This window comes from Rhamphochromis sp. 'chilingali', assembly GCF_963969265.1.
Source record: "Rhamphochromis sp. 'chilingali' genome assembly, chromosome: 16".
Classification (NCBI taxonomy): domain Eukaryota; kingdom Metazoa; phylum Chordata; class Actinopteri; order Cichliformes; family Cichlidae; genus Rhamphochromis; species Rhamphochromis sp. 'chilingali'.
In genome coordinates, this window is record NC_137943.1 from 32,703,325 (window position 1) to 32,722,895 (window position 19,571).

The window sequence follows — 19,571 nt, forward strand, 5'->3', positions numbered from 1 at the left end:
AAAGGACAGGAAGCAGACTGCAAAAGATGTGTTTTGTCATGGCTGTGGTGTGGTTAGCACACTAATAAATATATTTGGTTTTGCCCTGATATACATGTAATTAATCCTCTGTTTTCAGTGGTAAATGTACAGATACGAAAGGTTCAGGCCAACCAATGCTACATTCATCATCAGAGAATAGGAGCAGTTCTTACACTATACGGAGCTGCTGGTGGTGAAGGTAAAAAATATGCTGGAAGGCAAGGTTCCTGTATGAAGAGGAGAAGGTTTGATAGTGTTTTCTTAAATGTTACTGAATTTTAAAGAACAGCTGCAGTTAATAGTGTGATTGGGGGTACAGCAGGGAAGCTTGATGTATTCATATGACTTTATCTGTGAGACCTGATTGTACAGTTTAGCTAAGTGGAGTTCTTCTGTTTGCAGTGCTGTAGTGTGATGCCCTGCAGTGGTACATTTGTTCTCTGTGTTGATCACCTGTACCTGTTTCTAACCGGTGTGGTTACATTGAAGGTGATATCGGTGTCATACTACATACTGTACTGTACATACTGTAAGGTATACTTTCTGTACAATGCAAAGTGCTGCATTAATGTAACTAGAACAAAGTTTTGGGATCTCTTCAGTGTCACACATGAGACAAGTTTTATTACAATAGTGTCATGGTCCTGAGTTTGTGGACTCAGTGGTTTTGTTTTGATTGTTATTATCTTTTGTTTCAGTTTAATTCTGTTTAAGATTTTCTAGTTCTGAGGTTTTAGTTTCCTTTGTAGTGTGTTAGTATTGTGTCACTGTGTTCATGTCATTTCCTGTTTTATTTTGACAGTGCCATGTCCTACGTTAGTGTGTCTAGTTTTGCTTCCCCTTGTCTTGTTATGTCGAATAAATCCCAGCTCTGTCTCTCTCGTGTTTCTCATTCCCTGATTGCTCCTTTGTGTATATGAGCACTGTGTTTTCTCCTGCTTGTTGCTGGTTCATCTGTGTTATCTCCCTGTGTTTCCCTGCATCTCTGTTTAAGGTTTCAGGTTACTTTTGTTAGTTTTTTCCGGTATAGGTTATCTTTAGGTTCTGCTCATCCCATCGCCACTTCTGTTTGTATTTCCACCGTTTAAATAAAGCTCACTCACATCTTAAGCTGTGCCTGCGTCTTGGGTTCTAATTCTCACACTCCCCAAATAGAGCTTAACTGTCAACAATAACTTGAATAAGAAACAGTAGAGGACAGCGAAAGGCCAGTGTACATCTAGTCTTCCTAACTGAAGGAAAGTAAGTAATGTAGAATAATGTAATGGGTAATGTTTTCTTTTATTGCCAGGAGCAGTTTGGAAATTTCTTTCTTTATATTTTCCCTGTTGGTTTGTTTTTATAACTAAAAACTAAAAAATGAAGAAAAAAAAAGACACAACCCCAAAAAAAGAACCCAAAATGAAACTCAGCACCTCCTCTCTATCCATGTTCCCTCCCCTTCCGATCTGCACTTTGACCGGAATATAGTGACTTGTAAGAGCTGACAGGCCCCATTAACTGTAGAAACACAAGATTTTTAGATCAGAGTTCAGAATAGTTTCAGTTATAAGGAAGTGAAACTCACACAGTCACTGACACTCAGAGAAGAAATGGCGACGAAAGGAGTTCAGCTGGACCGAGAAACTTTTTCTTGTTCAATCTGTTTGGATCTACTGAAGGATCCGGTGACTATTCCATGTGGACACAGCTACTGCATGAACTGTATTAAAATCCATTGGAATACAGAGAATACAAAGCAAATCTACAGCTGCCCTCAGTGCAGACAGACTTTCACACCGAGGCCTGTCCTGGTGAAAAACACCATGTTAGCAGTTTTAGTGGAGGAGCTGAAGAAGACTGGACTCCAAGCTGCTCCTGCTGATCACTGCTATGCTGGACCTGAAGATGTGGCCTGTGATGTCTGCACTGGAAGAAAAATGAAAGCCTTTAATTCATGTTTAGTCTGTCTGGCATCTTACTGTGAGAACCACCTTCAGCCTCATTATGATTCACCTACATTCAGGAAACACAAGCTGGTGGAGCCCTCCAAGAAGCTCCAGGAGAACATCTGCTCTCGTCATGATGAGGTGATGAAGATGTTCTGTCGTACTGATCAGTAGAGTATCTGTCATCAGTGTTTAATCGATGACCATAAAGGCCACGACACAGTCTCAGCTGCAGCAGAAAGGACTGAGAGGCAGAGAGAGCTGGAGGTGAGTCGACAAAACATCCAGCAGAGAATCCAGGACAGAGAGAAAGATGTGAAGCTGCTTCAACAGGAGGTGGAGGCCATCAATCAGTCTGCTGATCAAACAGTGGAGCACAGTGAGAAGATCTTCACTGAGCTGATCCATCTCATCCAGAAAAGAAGCTCTGATGTGAAGCAGCAGATCAGATCCCAGCAGGAAACTGAAGTGAGTCGAGTCAAAGAGCTTCAGGAGAAGCTGGAGCAGGAGATCACTGAGCTGAAGAGGAAAGATGCTGAGCTGAAGCAGCTCTCACACACAGAGGATCACATCCAGTTTCTACACAACTACCCCTCACTGTCAGCACTCAGTGAGTCTACAGACTCATCCAGCATCAATATCCGTCCTCTGAGCTACTTTGAGGATGTGACAGCAGCTGTGTCAGAGGTCAGAGATAAACTACAGGACATTCTGAGAGAGGAATGGACAAAGATCTCACTGACAGTCACTGAAGTGGATGTTTTACTGCCACAACCAGAGCCAAAGACCAGAGCTGGATTCTTAAAATATTCATGTAAAATCACACTGGATCCAAACACAGCACACAAACATATGTTATTATCAGAGGGGAACAGAAGAGCAATAGCAATGATTCAACAACAGTCTAATTCTAATCATCCAGACAGATTCACTGAATGGTATCAGGTCCTGAGTAGAGAGAGTCTGACTGGACGTTGTTACTGGGAGGTGGAGAGGAAAGGGATAGGAGTTTATTTAGCAGTTGTGTACAAAAATATCAAAAGATCAGGAAATGAATGTGCATTTGGACGTAATGACAAATCTTGGGCATTAGACTGTGATACAAAGAGTTATACATTTTGGTACAACAATTATAAAACTCCTGTCCCAGGTCTTCCATCCTCCAGAGTAGGAGTGTACCTGGATCACAGAGCAGGTATTTTGTCCTTCTACAGCGTCTCTGAAACCATGACTCTCCTCCACAGAGTCCAGACCACATTCACTCAGCCGCTCTATGCTGGACTTTGGCTTTACTCTGATTACGGAAACAAAGCTGAGTTCATTAACCTTAAATAGACTAAAGTATTTCATTTTGGTGTGTATTTCTTTTTTCTCCATTATTGTTGTGACATCTCTGCACTGCACAGAGCTCAGCTGTCAGTCAAACATTATAGGTGGTACCTTAACGTCTTCTTGTTATTCTCTTGATGTTTTTCAGGGCCATTTTTTTTTAGGTCGAGCTCTTTCCTGTTTCCTGGAGGCTATCACTACCCATGATGATTTTTTATTTACAAGCCAATATTCTATCCTTCTACAGCCTCCCTGAAACCATGGCTCTCCTTCAGATTCCAGACCACATTCACTCAGCCACTCTATGGACCAATTATACAGAACTGTAACAGCTGCAGAGCTCTGTGAACTCGGATAGACGGGGGAGATAGATGGATAGGTCTATCTACGTTACTTTCTCTGCTCCATTTTTCTTTCTCTCTCTCTTGCTGTCACTGTTTCCCATTACTGTTGTGCCAAGTGGAGATGCACCTGCAGTTTCATTGAAGGGCAATGTCTTTCTCTAAAATGAACTGACAGCCCGGATAGTCTGCATGACTTTAACACAGAATATCTGGGCTGTCAGTCAATTTTATGGTGTTTTGTCCTGCTCTGTGGTGAGGAGTGTGTTTCGGTGACTTACTTTTCAGTTTAGTGACCAACTCCTGGGTTTCTTTGTTTTCCTTCTTTAAAAGGTTTAGTGGCTTATTCATCTCTTTTAGTTATAGTATGAATAGGAAAATTAATAAAACTCTTTAACAATTTTGCACCCCTGTCTCCTTTTTTCAAACCAAACACCGTTTGTGTCTTCCCCCCACTTCCACTGGACCTTTTAGGGGAACGTAAAATCAATAGTGTGTTTTATGTAAATATTACCTATTTTAAAAAAAGAACAGCTGCAGTCTTAATAATGTGTTTGGGTGTAGAGCAGGGAAAGCTTCATGCCCTCAGGTGACTGCATCTAGGAGACCTGACTGCACTTTAATTGTGTAGAGTTCTTCAGTTTGGAGTCCTGAAGTGTTGTGCTCTGCAGTGGTGCAAATTTTTTTTTATGTGTTGTCACCTATACACCTGTTTTTTCTGGCAGTGTAGTTACACTGTACTACTGGTTTGTACTGAGAAGTAGACAAAAAAGACAAAACAAACAAACTAACTTATGACACTAATGTATTTTTTAAACAGTCTCCCTGTTTATCAGCTAACTTTTCTCTGTTCATTTGGAATATTTGAATTATTTTAAGGAAGAGAAATACTGCATTCAGCAGATTTGCACAAGAAACTGAGAAGAATGATTTTTTAAAGAGGGTTTTTTTTTTATGTTGCAACAGATGATGTCATATTTTTACTGGTAGGAGTTGCTCAGCACAGCTTACAAAGCATCTTATTTTCATTGATATCGAATGTGAAACTCACACCTTTCTACACAACTGAATTCTGATTGGATTTCGTTTGTATTTGTTTACAAAAGTGTGAATACAAGAAGTGTGTGCATTAGTTTTTATTTGGTTATCGTCTTGTTTTTGCCAGAAAAAAAGGTTGTTGACAAAAATGATGAAAATTACCAGTGAACAAAATTCACACTACTGTCAACATACTTTCTCGTTTCCTGCTCGTCAGATCTGGAGGTTGTAGATGGTGGAACCAACACGTTGTGACATATAAGAGCTGACAGACCCCATTCACAGCAGAAACCCATGTTCTTTTGATCAGAGCTCAGTCTAGTTTTAGTTTCAGGAAGTGAAACTAAGGCTACATTCACATTGCAGGTCATTGCAGGTCTACACAGCAAACGCGCTCTAGTGTGAACCCTTAAAGCGGCCCGCATGCGCAAAAGCAGACGTTACACACAACGCGCTCTGTTTAGACCCAGACCAAACAGTATTGTTTGACTGATGACCTTAATATAAAGACTTGTTTCGGACTTTACGTTTCCCAATTTTGCTTTAAGTTATTTTGTTATTTTGTTATTTAAAAATGATCCTTATTGTTATTTTAGAGAGGAGCGGTGCTTCAAAGGATAGTTGGAAATTTCTGTCAGAATCTGCAGATTATACAGTACAAATAAAATGTTCATGTTTCTCCAACGTTGTCTTCCCAACAGCTTCACTGGATGGCCAGGAAGCGTTCGTGTCTTATCGGGTGCTTCTTCGGAGCTGGTCTGTCTTGTGTCAGTGACGTAAAAGACGGATTTAATGCGACATGACCATTCAAACAGCAGTCGTTTTCTGAAACATCAGATATGTATCGGATTCAGTACCACATAGGAAAGTGACCCAGATCGGATTTGAAAATATTGGATTTGTGCTGTTGACACTGTCATACCATGATCGGATATGGGTCGCATAGGGTCAAAAAAGTCGGATTTGATCCGCTTTCGCCTGCAGTGTGAACGTAGCCTTAGAGTCACTGACATTACTCCTGTTCTGTTGAAAAACTCCATGTTAGTGGAACAGCTAAGGAATGCTGGACTCCAAGATGCTCCTGCTGATCACTGCTGGACCTGAAGATGTTGCCTTTGATTTTTACACAGATAAAAAAAAACTTCAAAAAAGGCTTCAAGTTCTGTTTAGTTTGTCTGGCTTCTTACTGTTAGAATCACCTTCAGCCACAGTGTAATGTTGTTCCATTAAAAACAAAAAGAAAAGAAACACAAGCTGGTGGAGCCCTCCAAGAAGCTCCAGGAGAACATCTGCTCTCGTCATGATGAGGTGATGAAGATGTTCTGCCGTACTGATCAGCAGAGTATCTGTTATCTCTGCTCTGTGGATGAACATAAAGGCCACGACACAGTCTCAGCTGCAGCAGAAAGGACTGAGAGGCAGAGAGAGCTGGAGGTGAGTCGACAAAACATCCAGCAGAGAATCCAGGACAGAGAGAAGTACTGTGACATCTGTTTTTTGCTTTGTTTTTTGTTTTTGTTTGATTTTTTAGATGGAGCTCTTTTCTGTGCCTTTTTTTTTTTTTTTTTTTTTGCCATGGAGCCTATCACTGCTTCTCTTGCTCTAAACTTGGACTAAGCATTAAACTGACTAGGGAGGCTTTAGGAAGTGCAGAAAAGGCGTCACCTGGTGGGTAAACACAGACATGACAACAAAAAAAGTAAACTGCACAGACGTGACAATGGTTGAAAATATGTTTCAGAAAATGCACAGATTTTCTGAAACATGCAATAAGATCTTTTTAATATAACTTATGGTGTACAGAGCTGGTATTTGGCCCCTTCCTGGTTTCTCTCTTATTTATATATCTATTTGTTTTTGCATATTTGTTTGCATATTTGTTGTTCAAATTTACATGTTTCAGATCATTAAACAAATTGTATTAATATGCAAAGATAACTCAAGTAAATCCACAAAGGAATTTTTATAACAATGATTTCATGTATTAAAGGAATAAAGCTATCCAAACCTAAACCAAAGTCTGAATTTAAATTACACTGAGCTGCTTTGGCATGATAAACATAAGCCATAAACAGGCTATTCACCAGACTTAGGCTGGTGCACTGTGATTTCAGTTATGGGTTGGCACTTATTATTGGTCATCATATTGAAAAAATGCACATGTGGAAAGGCAGAATGTGCTAGGCATGCTTTTATGATCGGCTCGACCTATGCTGAGAAAGAAACTTTATGCATAGACTATTCCTTGGATCAATATTTAACTTGGATTATTGTAGAGTCATACATTCAGGTTTCTGCAAAGTACCAGTGAGGGGCTCGTAAGTAACTCGTTGAAATTGTACGAATGGCCTGAAGGGGGCAGCAATAACATTTTGATGCGTTTAATCTGCCGGAAATTAACAAGAAAACAATAAGAACGGAAATGACGCACGCTTACTACTTACCTCTGTGTTCAAGTGAGAGTTTATCGAGGCGAGATTAACTGCTGTTATCGAAGACGTTCTCTCAGGTTGCAAAACAATCGTCCGGTATGAGGAGGAGATCAATCATCACCGCAGACTGCTGGATATCAGCCGGAAACTCGAGATAAAGTTACACATAAATTGGTATGTAAAACTGTGACGATCACAATGAACTAACGCAGAAATACGACTCATGTAGGACACTGATCGGAGCCCAGATTGTAGACAGAAAGAGTAAATCAATGAGCAACTATGACCTGTTTGTATAGAAATAACACAAGTTCCCTTTTAAACGGTAAACTTCTTTTAGCGTTACACACGAGGAAGTGATTTTACTGGAAGGCTTCGTGTATTAAAGTCAAACAGAGACAAAGAAAGCTTCTGCTTTCTGCACAGTACCGTAGGTCTCTCTCAACATCGCCATGTGGCTGTTGTGCAGGTCTTCCCAGCTACCATATACACTTTGGAGAAGCACAAAAAAAATAACATAAAAATAAAACCTAGTGCGCGTCTACATTGCTGTTTACGGCTAAACGCACCTCCACAAATCGTTTGTGTGGTGCCTTTACGTATACACCGTAAAGTCAGAAATTCGGTCCATACAAATTTCTTATTCTTAAATATACTTGTTTGTGATATGCGCATGTTATTCCCCTTTTTTCAGTTTACTGTTGTGATTTTAATACTTCAGCCAAGAGTTATTTACATTACTTTTCCATCTCTTTAAATCTTTAAATATATTAACTATTAAAATTTTCAACAAACAAACAAACAAAAAATCTTGTTCAACGCTGCGATTATTTTACATCTTGTTTTACTGCCGCGCTGAAGAGATAAAGCCCCCAGCTCTCTCTTGCTTTTTCTCCTCACTTTTGCATAGATAGATGTAGCCTGTCTTTCAAACTGTAATATGAACAGACCTATTCCCTTTAGAGACAACAATTAAATATAAAATTCTGTTTCTATGTCATATTATTTCAAACCTCCGACCAACAGTAGACCTGAAAATTATGAAGAGCATTGATAAGTGTAAACTTGACTAGTGACGCTTTGCAGTTAAGAGTGAAGGTAAATGGCAGACTAAATATATCTATTTAATGTCAGACACACTGAAGTGAGAGTGCTTGTGACTTGTTAAGGTACCATGCAAAAGTCTCGAGCCACCCCTCATCTCTTCATATTATGAGAAGAAAATTGGAAAACGGTTATTAAAACACATGCAAACATGCATGGAAATCCAGTATGTAAGGCTAAAACAGAGTTTGTACAATTCTATGAGCTTGAAAGGCAACACTTGGTATGACCACCTGTGTTCCTCAACACAGCCTGAAATCTGTTAAAATTAGCTTTCTTCTTGAATGACAGTCCAAAGCTCTCGACTGAGTTTGAGTTAGATGCCTGTTTTATGCTTGATTGGGAAAAAAAATCCTCTGATAATTGTCAGGTACAAGGGCTGGACTGAAAAAAGTGAAAGAGCAGCCAATTTCTAAAGACCTTCTGAAAGGCTGGAGAAGTATTACTCAAGACCTCTGTAAAACATTACCAGAAACTGGCTCCTTGGATGCAAAATATAAAGATTGGCTGAAGACTTTTGCACATCACTGGTATCTGTTTTAAGTTTTCCATCATTATATGTTGGGAAGTTCGGTGAGTTATGTGAGATAGGCTATTTATACATCCTAATTAGATCTGTAGTTCACCAATTGGTAAAAATACTTATTATGAGGAAATTCATGGCCTGATTCAAACCCTACATTAAATATGGACAGTATGAAGGATTACAGTAGTGACTGCACTGCACTGAGCTTTGGATGTGCTGCTGCTCCATGGTGCTGAAGCTCTTTGGCTTCACATCATTATGTGGTACCCTTGTGAGGTCTCTTAATTATTACGGTAGTATAGAAACAGAGCTGAAGAAGTCGCTCAAAAGCCAAACACTAAAATGCAATAAAAAGTCCAGAAAAAAGCAGATTGTCCCAAAGCCAGCTAAAATGATAAAATCTCAGTCTAAGAATATAAGAACACTTTGTTGGTAATATGTTTATATAGGAAGTAACAAAGTACAAATACTTTGTTACTGTACTTAAATAGAATTTTTGGCCTTCTGTGCCTTACTTGAGTACTTTTTACTTTTACTTCTTACATTTTCAAAACAGGCTTGTTACTTTTGGTTTAAGGGATATGAGGGAAGCTATTATTTCATGTCACTGCACGCCTTCAAACATCAAACTGATTTAAGCGTGAACAGTAACACATGAGGGGCAATCCTGTTCGTGTATTAATCACCAGGGTATGTTGATAAAAAGGCATTAAAGAGGCACAATGGTGTCTGATAGTCAGGGTTTAAAGTGGGTTGCGTTTTCTTCTTCTTTTCTTATTTTTGGCACAACACCAGAACAACTGCAGGTGTCCATAAGTTGCAAGTGTGATACTTCAGCCTCTAACTAGCCCTGCAGAAGAGTAGTGAGCATAAAGGGAGCAATGTTTTTTAGTGGCAGGTGATTTCAAATGCAGCATTTCTATTGGCTCAACAAACATCAGCTAACACACAAACTGTTTGTGTGGAGTTTGTCTCACAGTGTGTTGCAAGCTAAAGGTCCAGCTGCTGTATTGCACTGGGAATGAAAAGAAAGAGCTAACTTCACTCAGAGATGGAGAAAGATAAGAGAGATAGGACAGGAGAGGATAAAGAGAGCTTAGATTTAAAGGGAAGGACTGCTCATTTAAAGCTTACATTTAAGTCCTTGTGCTTTTTATCAGATATTGGGTTTGTACATGTGACACTGTTTTTTTTTTTGTTTTTTTTTTGTTTTTTTAATATATATTGTAAAACATGCTGCAAAACAAACATGAGGTAGACTGTTATTTAAAGGCTGCATTAAAATAGATAAACAGGTTAGTTTGCTGTACTGTGATGGATTTAAAGTAAAGATCAGTGTGTTTGACTGGTGTACAGTGGCCGTCCAGTATAAAGACAGCACAAACTGTATACTGTCAGTGTAGAGCAGTTGTGTCGTACTCCAGTCCTTGTGGGCCTGTGTCCTGAAACTTTTCCATGTGTCCCTCCTGCAACACACCTGAATAAACTTAGTAGGTCATTAGCAAAACACTTGACTGCATGCTGCGGTAGCAACCCCTAAACCTACTCAAGTAAACTGAAGTGACGTAAAGTGTTTGGAAAGATGTACTTCTAAAACTACGTGCACCATGTTCATTCAGTCATGAGCTGCTGTTACATGAATCAAATTGCTGAACTGCCACCTCAGCATGCAGTCAATTTCTATAGAGTGTTGCTAATGACCTACTTATGTTATTCAGGTGTGTTGCAGCAGGGACACATGGAAAAGTTTCAGGACACCGGCGCTTGAGGACTGGAGTTTGACACCATGAAACATCTGGTCGAATTCAGGTGGAATTGGACTTAAGTAGAGAATGTCTATAATTTTGCCAGCCTTCTGCATATCCTCTTTCTCTACATGCATGAATCTTCTCTGTGGTCTACCTTTTTCTTACTGCTTTGCAGCTTCATTCGAAGTACTGCTTCCATTTTCTCCATACACTCCCTTCACTCATTAGTACATATCCATATTTATCCTTAAACATGCTAACCTGCTGCACATCTTTTCCAGCTTGATCTCTGCCTAGCCACCGATGTGTTCCTGTTGACTGACTATCCTCCTTTTTCTTTGCTAACCTCTTCCTTTGAATACTTTCCTGTAGTTCCTCTGTCCATCAACAAGTCTCTTTGTTCTCTTTCCTCTCTCCAAAGGATACATCAATCACCTGGTTGTGAGTTTCCCTCACGACTACAACTGTACCTTCCCATTCATCTGGCAACACGTTCCTACTAGGGCTGGGTATCGTCACTGATTTCTAGAATTGATTCTATTCCGATTCACAAGGTCCTGAATCGATTCAATTCGACTTGAATCGGGGAAATTTTGCCTCAGACAGTCAGAAATATTATAATTCTGATCATTTATCAGTACATATCCATATTTTTATATCTATAAAAAGAAAGCTGACATTTGTGAGACTTTATCAGAGGTGTAAGCATCACAGCAGATGCCTTTGTGTCAAAGTAACTGAGCATTAAACACGGAAAAACATGAAGGCGATTTTCCTGGCCTGGCTTTTTATAGCAGATAACCTTAAAAATGTAGTAGAACAAAAACTGAAGAAACCCATGAATCAACATATAAACATTGCCTGATGCTGATGAAGTGAAGCAGAGTAAAGTTACAGAGGTTTTATTAGAGACACAGCTAAGCGTTTTGCAATTTTGCATAATTCTAAAAAGTTTAAATTTCTTCAGTATTGAACAGCAGAAATGAGGCTTTCTTGTTGGAAGTCAGTTAGATTAACAAAAACAACAACAAAAAAACAGTGCCCGACAGCGCTGTACATAACGGTAGACTGGTGGGTAATAAGCAAGCAAATAATGCAGAAAACAGAGCTGTTTAGATGGGAAACTGTTGTTGAAGTACACTGAGAGAGTGAGCGAGAGAGCGCTGCAGGAAGTGTGATATATATTTTTTTTTTTATCGTGGTGGAAGCAAAACAGGAAGAGGGAATTAACGATGATGCTTATGTGAAGCGACATGTAAAGCGTAGTTTGGATCTTCTTTTGTGGCTGGTTCAATCAACTTTGTTTGGAGAGAGACAAAACCTGAAGCTTCAGAATCTAGCACAAAACAAGATTTAAGCACAAAGTGCAGCCCCGCTGACACATCAGAATCTGTGAGCTCTCGGCTTTCAGCCCCGACGGCGTGTCCATGCCGTCGGGTGAGAAACTGTTTCCGATGCGTTGGCGAGTCCACGCTCTCATTTACTGCTTTAGCCGTTTGGTGGTTCTCGAAATTTTGTGAGGTTTAACCTGAGACTCTAGCATTTTGGGCAAACTAAATTTATATTTAAAAATCGATTCAGGATTCGATATCACATTATTCAAGCTAGAATCGATTTTAATCGGAAAATCAATAATCAAAACCCACCTCTAGTCCCTACCACCCAGAGCCTGTCTCAACTCCTTCCAGAACTCTGTGGAACATTTTTCCTTCTTCAGCTTCTACCATTTAATCCTTGCTTCTTCCTTCACTTGTTTCCTCTTCTTGATATTTGAAGCCATACCATAGACTGCCATCCGATGCTGCCTAGCTGCATTCTCGAATAACACCACCTTCGGGTGTCTTTGCTTTCAGACCGCACATTCTGCATAAGCTGTAATCCACCTGTGTGCTCCCTTCTCCACTCTTATCTGTCACCCTAAATTCCTCCTCCTTGTTGATCCATGTGTTCACTACAGTTGTTTCCATCCTTTTCATGAAACCCACCATCATCTTTCCTGCACTACTTAACAGGAACACCATACCAACCCAAGACCTCCTTGTCTCCTCTTTTCACTTCACCTACATTAAAATCTGCAGCTAGTAATCATTAAATATAGATTTCTTTTTCTCATGGAAAGGATTTTCTGTCATGTAGTTACTGATGTTTGTTATCTCACAAAAGTGACAACCAAAAAGTGTTTTAAAACATAAGTTTCTTAGAACCTCCCCTAATGTTTTGTACTCTGCTATTAAGGGTGCTAGAACTCAAGAGTGACTCGCACAGGTGCTCTTGAAACATTTGTGCACTTATTCACATATATGAGAGACATGCTCATTGTGTAGAGGCATACTGGAAGATATTTTTTAAAATGTTTGTTTTCTTGTCATCACATCAATAACCTCTTTCTAGTGTCCCTTTCATTAAGACCTCCCACAGCAACATGAAGTGTGAGGAAGAGGAGGGTCTGGATGACCAGCAGATGTGTAACCAGGAGAGTACCTCCAGTATGGACCAGGAGGACTCGGAGCCTCCACAGATTAAAGAGGAACAGGATGAACTCTGGATCAGTCAGGAGGAAGAACAGCTTGTAGTGAAGCAGGAGACTGAAGGCATCATCATCTGGACTGGGGGAGAGCTAGATATTATGTGGAAGCCTGAAATAAAATTACACAGAATAGGTATGTGAAACTTCAAAATACCATTTATGTATTTTTTCCCCTAAACCTTTAACATTGAACATTAAACCTACATTCTCATAAGCCAAAGTGGAAACTGACTTCTTTCGTTCTGGTGAGGATTTCACTTCCCAGGTCCTTGGCCTCTGAACCATACTTGGCAATTTTTAATGCAACTTCAAATGCAGGACGGTTTGGTGAAAAAAAAGAAACTCAAAAACCAAAGGCAGAAAGTAAAACTCTCTCCCATGACGTTCTGCAGGAAGTACTCAGATTCAAGCATAATCAAAGATGGACAAGCTGCCCCAAGCTTTTGGGCTCTCAATTTCTAGAGGGTGGTCTTTTAATCGCCCACTTATTAATTTCAACTCATGACTTCACCCATGGCAGACATTAAGCTTCAAAAGATTGAAAACTGTCCAGTTTTCTGTTTATTATTTTTAGCGTGGTCACTCTGACCTGAAAATCTATTAAATATCCCCCCTTGTCAAAGCATTCCCCCTTTGAAGTGCCCTGTGTCCCATCTGAGGAACCTAAGTGCTATCTTTCTTCTACTACATGAAAGAAGACTGCCTGGACAGAAAACAGTCTACTAGTGCAGATACCTAAATACAACATATAGAAGTGCTTGAAACAGCCCATATGTGAGATGAATACATTACTTCTAAATAGGTGAGACATTATATGAGAATTAAAATAAAGTGTCCTTCAGTGCTGTTCTATAATATTCTAGTATGAACGTGTGATAATTTTGAATACTAGATTTACAACCTGAAATACCCAGTTGTGTTTTTTTTTTTTCATATCATTTTTGTCCATGTGTCACATCAGATCTCCCGCAACAATATATGTGTATGGAGGAGGAAGCTATGAATAACCAGCAGGTTGATAACCAAGATAGAAACTCCAGTCTGAACCAGGTCGACCCAGATCCTCCACAAATTAAAGAGGAACCGGAGGAACTCTGCACCAGTCAGGAGGGAGAGCAGCTTGTTCTGAAGCAGGAGGCTGATATCTTTATAGTGACTCCTATTTATAAGGAAAGTGACCACAGTGAATCAGAACCAAACTGTGACCATCTCCTTTCTTACAACTCTCCTGAACCAGAGAGCCAAGATCAGAAAGAAAGTGAGCATGTGCAGACAGGATCAACTAGATATGCAGAGCCGAAGAAGAGAAGACATCACAGTAACAAAACAGATAACTGTCCAGTGACGGAGAGTCAGTGCAAAACTGACATAAGTGAAAAGTCATTAAAATGTGACACCTGTGGAAAAACTTTTCAGTATAAATACAGGCTGACTAAGCATCTAAGAGTTCACACAGGTGAGAAACCTTACTCTTGCAGCACTTGTGGGAAAAGATTCAGTCAGCTCATACATGTGAAAAGCCATATGGCAATTCACACAGGTGAAAAGCCATATTCTTGCAGCTCTTGTGGGAGAAGATTCACAAAGAAATCAACTTTAGATCATCATGAAAGGATTCACACAGGTGAGAGACCCTATTCTTGTAGCACCTGTGGCAAAGGTTTCAGTCAGACGATACACTTGAAAACTCACATGAGAATCCACACAGGTGAGAAGCCCTATTCTTGTGAAACCTGTGGGAAATGTTTCAGTGACTCATCAGCATTCAGAGTTCATGTTAGAATTCACACTGGTGAGAAACCTTATTCTTGCATTGCTTGTGGGAAAAGTTTCCGTCACATGATAAACTTGAAAACTCACATGAGAATTCACACAGGCGAGAAGCCCTATTTTTGTGGGACCTGTGGGAAAGGATTTACTCAGAGAAAACACTTGAAAACTCACATCAGAATCCACACAGGTGAAAAGCCATATTCATGTAGCACCTGTGGAAAAGAATTTAGAGATCAGTCAACATTAAGAAAACATATCAAAACCCACACAGGGGACAAGCCACGTTCTTTTGACACCTGTGAGAAAAGATGCAGTCAGACAAACATAGAAACTCACACAGCTTAAAAGTTTCATCCTTAGAGTCTATCAGAGCCGTTAGACATAGCAGTGTGTTAATGGTAAAACTCACACTAGTGAGAAACCAAATAACCCCAAAACCAGAAGGAAGAGATGAACTTACATTCAGGTCAATGAGCTACATTTTATCTCCTGGACAGTAAAAACACTTTTTGTATTGTTTGTTTGCCTTATACTTATGATGTAGGGGAAACCCAGATTTTTACATTTGTCTGAGCAGATATATATGTACACCTATCAGGCATAGTATTATGACCAGTGAACAACATCTCTACATCTTGGCTCTTGTTGGGGGGTAGGATATATTAGGAAGCAAGTAAACATTCTTCTCTCAGAGTTGATGAGCTAAACAGGAAAAATGGTTGAGTGAGTGAGGTTGACTTTGGGTCAGACAACTGGGTCAGAGTATCTTCAAAAATGCAGCTCTTATGGGATGTTCCCGGTCTGCAGTGGTCAGCATGTATCCAACGTGGGCCAAAGAATGAAAAGTGGTGAACCAGTGATGGTCTCATAGACAGCCACGGCTCACTGATCCAAGTGGGATCAAAGGCTGGCCCATGTGGTCCGGTCCAACAAACAACCCCCAAAACAGAGTTAATGCTGGTTTTAATAGAAAGAAAGTTAGAATATACAGGGAGGGCAGAATTATTAGGCAAGTTGTATTTTTGAGGAATAATTTTATTATTGAACAACAACCATGTTCTCAATGAACCCAAAAAACTCATTAATATCAAAGCTGAATGTTTTTGGAAGTAGTTTTTAGTTTGTTTTTAGTTTTAGCTATTTTAGGGGGATATCTGTGTGTGCAGGTGACTATTACTGTGCATAATTATTAGGCAACTTAACTAAAAACAAATATATACCCATTTCAATTATTTATTTTTACCAGTGACACCAATATAACATCTCCACATTCACAAATATACATTTCTGACATTCAAAAACAAAACAAAAACAAATCAGCAACCAATATAGCCACCTTTCTTTGCAAGGACACTCAAAAGCCTGCCATCCATGGATTCTGTCAGTGTTTTGATCTGTTCACCATCAACATTGCGTGCAGCAGCAACCACAGCCTCCCAGACACTGTTCAGAGAGGTGTACTGTTTTCCCTCCTTGTAAATCTCACATTTGATGATGGACCACAGGTTCTCAATGGGGTTCAGATCAGGTGAACAAGGAGGCCATGTCATTAGTTTTTCTTCTTTTATACCCTTTCTTGCCAGCCACGCTGTGGAGTACTTGGACGCGTGTGATGGAGCATTGTCCTGCATGAAAATCATGTTTTTCTTGAAGGATGCAGACTTCTTCCTGTACCACTGCTTGAAGAAGGTGTCTTCCAGAAACTGGCAGTAGGACTGGGAGTTGAGCTTGACTCCATCCTCAACCCGAAAAGGCCCCACAAGCTCATCTTTGATGATACCAGCCCAAACCAGTACTCCACCTCCACCTTGCTGGCGTCTGAGTCGGACTGGAGCTCTCCTGCCCTTTACCAATCCAGCCACGGGCCCATCCATCTGGCCCATCAAGACTCACTCTCATTTCATCAGTCCATAAAACCTTAGAAAAACCAGTCTTGAGATATTTCTTGGCCCAGTCTTGACGTTTCAGCTTGTGTGTCTTGTTCAGTGGTGGTCGTCTTTCAGCCTTTCTTACCTTGGCCATGTCTCTGAGTATTGCACACCTTGTGCTTTTGGGCACTCCAGTGATGTTGCAGCTCTGAAATATGGCCAAACTGGTGGCATCTTGGCAGCTGCACGCTTGACTTTTCTCAGTTCATGGGCAGTTATTTTGCGCCTTGGTTTTTCCACACACTTCTTGCGACCCTGTTGACTATTTTGAATGAAACGCTTGATTGTTCGATGATCACGCTTCAGAAGCTTTGCAATTTTGAGACTGCTGCATCCCTCTGCAAGATATCTCACTATTTTTGACTTTTCTGAGCCTGTCAAGTCCTTCTTTTGACCCATTTTGCCAAAGGAAAGGAAGTTGCCTAATAATTATGCACACCTGATATAGGGTGTTGCTGTCATTAGACCACACCCCTTCTCATTACAGAGATGCACATCACCTAATATGCTTAATTGATAGTAGGCTTTCGAGCCTATACAGCTATTTGCCTAATAATTCTGCACTCCCAGTACAGTGCATTGCAGTTTGGGCGCTGCATAGTTGTCTTACCCTCACCCCAACTGGTCGTAGTCAATTGTTCCTCCTCCCTGAACCTGGTTCTGCAGCAGATGTCTTCCTGTTAAAAGGGAGGTTTTTTTTCTTCCCACTGTCACAGAGTGCTTACTTATAGGGAGTTGACTGATTGTTGGGGTTTTTGTGTTATACAAATAACATTGAATTACTGCATACCAGTCGGAGTGTCCATGCTTATCCCTGGCCATGTGGACAATGGGTATGTGAAGATCGTATCAACTACCTAGTATTGTTGTAGACCATGAACACCCATTCATGGAAATGGTATTCTCTGATGTGTGTAGTTTCTCAATCATCCAGGCATGTTAGTTTAAGGAGTTTGGAAAGAAAGTAACTGGACCTCTTTACCTTTTGTGAAGAAACCTTAAGAAGCCTGTGGCCTCTCTGTGTGGGGTAATGTGCCCCACCAAAAGCAAAAATGCTTGCAGGGAGCACAACAAGAATTTTGAGGTGTTGACTTGCACTCCGAATTCCCCAGATATAAGTCCAGTCGAGCATCTGTGGGATGTGTCGGACAAACAAGTCCATACCACAGTACACCTTCAGGGGTCTGGAGTCCATCCCTTGAACAGTCAGGGCTGTTTTTGCAGCAAAAGGGTAGCCAACACAATATTAGGCAGATGGTCATAGTTTTATGCTTGGTCAGTTTGTGTACATATGTATATTATAAATTTATATATTGTGTTAGTGCTGGTGAGGTGATAAATATTAATTGTAGATCCAGATTCTTCAGTTTTTTCACTTGACAGCGTTGTTACAGAAAAAATATTTTTCTGTGGGTACTTGGCTTTTTTTATAGCCAAGATTTTATTATTTTATTGTCTAATAAAGAGTCTTTAATCTCTTTAAAGAAAATTAAAAGCTTGACAGTTACAAGACCAAAAACAATGTGCCTTTATGGATTTGAGGTCACCTTATGTTGTAATACTTTTCATAAAAAATAAGCTTCCATATGGACCTCTTCTGTTGATTTATTTATCCTGATTTATTTAGTTCTGTTCCTTATTGTTGTGGGTTCTTTATTCTTAAAATTTAAATAAAAATTTCTGTAAAACGTGACAATTTTTTTCTGAAGTGTCATTTCTAAAATATGAAGCTTTGGTTGCGCCTGTCATTATTTTATATGTATTTTGAAACTGAGTTTTTGATTATTTGAGGAAACATGCTTCTGTGTGTATTACCGTTCCTGAGCTGCTCTGGCTGCAGAGCGTTGCTGCTTCATTGAAGATATTTGTGTAGAGTAGCTGCAGATTGACAGTTCATACAGCATAAAAATACACTGCTCAGATATTAAAAGAACACTTTTTAATCAGAGTATAGCATCAAATCAGTTAAACCTCTGGGATATTTATCTGGTTAAGTAGTAGAAGGGGTTGCTAATTAGTTTCAGCTGCTTTGGTGTTAATGAAATTAACAACATCTAGAAGGGCAACAATGACACAACCCCTGAAACAGGAATAGTTTTACAAAAGGAGCCACTGACATTTTCCCCCTCCTCATCTTTTCTAGAGTTTTGCATTTGCCAGTGTCACTACTGGTAGCACGAGCGGATACTTGGACCATTAAGAGTTTCCACAGGTAGCCTGAGTCCTCCTGGATGGCACATCAATATGTGCAATTACCAGAAGCTTTGCTGTGTTTGCCAAACACATTCTCAAGAGCATGGAGGAGGTTCTGGGAGACAGGCACTGTAGGAGAGCTGAGTATGGCATAGAAGGTCCTTATTCCATCAGCAGTACTGATATCTGCTCCTTTGTGCAAGGAGGAACAGGATGATACAAAATAACCTAAATCAGGCCACTGGTGTGAATGTCAGTGAGCAAATGATCACAGACTTAATTATATATTTATGCGGTCAGTTTTAGCGACATAACAATATAAAAGATGGATGTAGCCACCATGAGGATTTGGCAGGTAGGGGAAATTATAGTTCTAGTGCAAAGGTGCATGGGGAAATTACTTACAAATAAGTCACCTAATATTTTTTATTGTGAGTTTTTAGTATTTAAAGCTAGAGGGGAAAAAATGAAACTAGTTTGTGAAACTATGCTAAGAACACACACCTTCAATCAAAGATGTCCAACCTTTCCTTCATCCTGGAGAGCAACTGTGGATCACACCCACATCCTCTGCAGGCACTGTTGTCGATTAAGCACTTACACCATGCACATGAGAAATGTAACTCCAGCGCTAAATAACATAAGAGCTTCAGGCAAAGAGAGAAAAAGCAGTGTTACATGTT

At 40.0% G+C, this 19,571-nt stretch overlaps 2 protein-coding genes across 5 annotated transcripts in view; both read left to right on the top strand.

Moving 5' to 3' along the window:
• Nucleotides 1-1,613: 1,613 nt before the first annotated feature.
• LOC308383523 (tripartite motif-containing protein 16-like) overlaps nucleotides 1,614-19,571 on the top strand; it is a gene marked incomplete at its 5' end in the record, with an annotated part of 30,920 nt that continues 12,962 nt past the window's right edge. The window contains one exon of the mRNA XM_080861557.1: nucleotides 1,614-1,814. Within this exon, the coding sequence (XP_080717683.1) occupies nucleotides 1,614-1,814 (201 nt within the window). The remainder of the gene's footprint in view (nucleotides 1,815-19,571) is intronic.
• Nucleotides 7,085-18,382, top strand: LOC308383530 (uncharacterized protein). Of its 4 annotated transcripts, none has more exons than XM_080861568.1 (4): nucleotides 7,085-7,263; nucleotides 10,438-10,528; nucleotides 12,859-13,127; nucleotides 13,956-18,382. In XM_080861568.1, exons 2-4 carry the CDS (start codon nucleotides 10,506-10,508, stop codon nucleotides 15,110-15,112), a joined length of 1,449 nt encoding a protein of 482 aa, XP_080717694.1. In that variant the 5' UTR covers nucleotides 7,085-7,263; nucleotides 10,438-10,505; the 3' UTR covers nucleotides 15,113-18,382. The 4 variants fall into 4 exon arrangements, with proteins under 4 accessions (XP_080717694.1, XP_080717697.1, XP_080717695.1 ...); XM_080861571.1 differs by having other exon boundaries at nucleotides 12,875-13,127; XM_080861569.1 differs by lacking the exon at nucleotides 10,438-10,528.

Coding starts and splice junctions, on each gene's coding strand:
- LOC308383530 (XM_080861568.1), top strand. CDS start 10,506: ATGAAACATCTGGTCGAATTCAG. Junction 10,529..12,858: donor AAACATCTGGTCGAATTCAG/GTGGAATTGGAC, acceptor ACCTCTTTCTAG/TGTCCCTTTCATTAAGACCT. Junction 13,128..13,955: donor AATAAAATTACACAGAATAG/GTATGTGAAACT, acceptor GTGTCACATCAG/ATCTCCCGCAACAATATATG.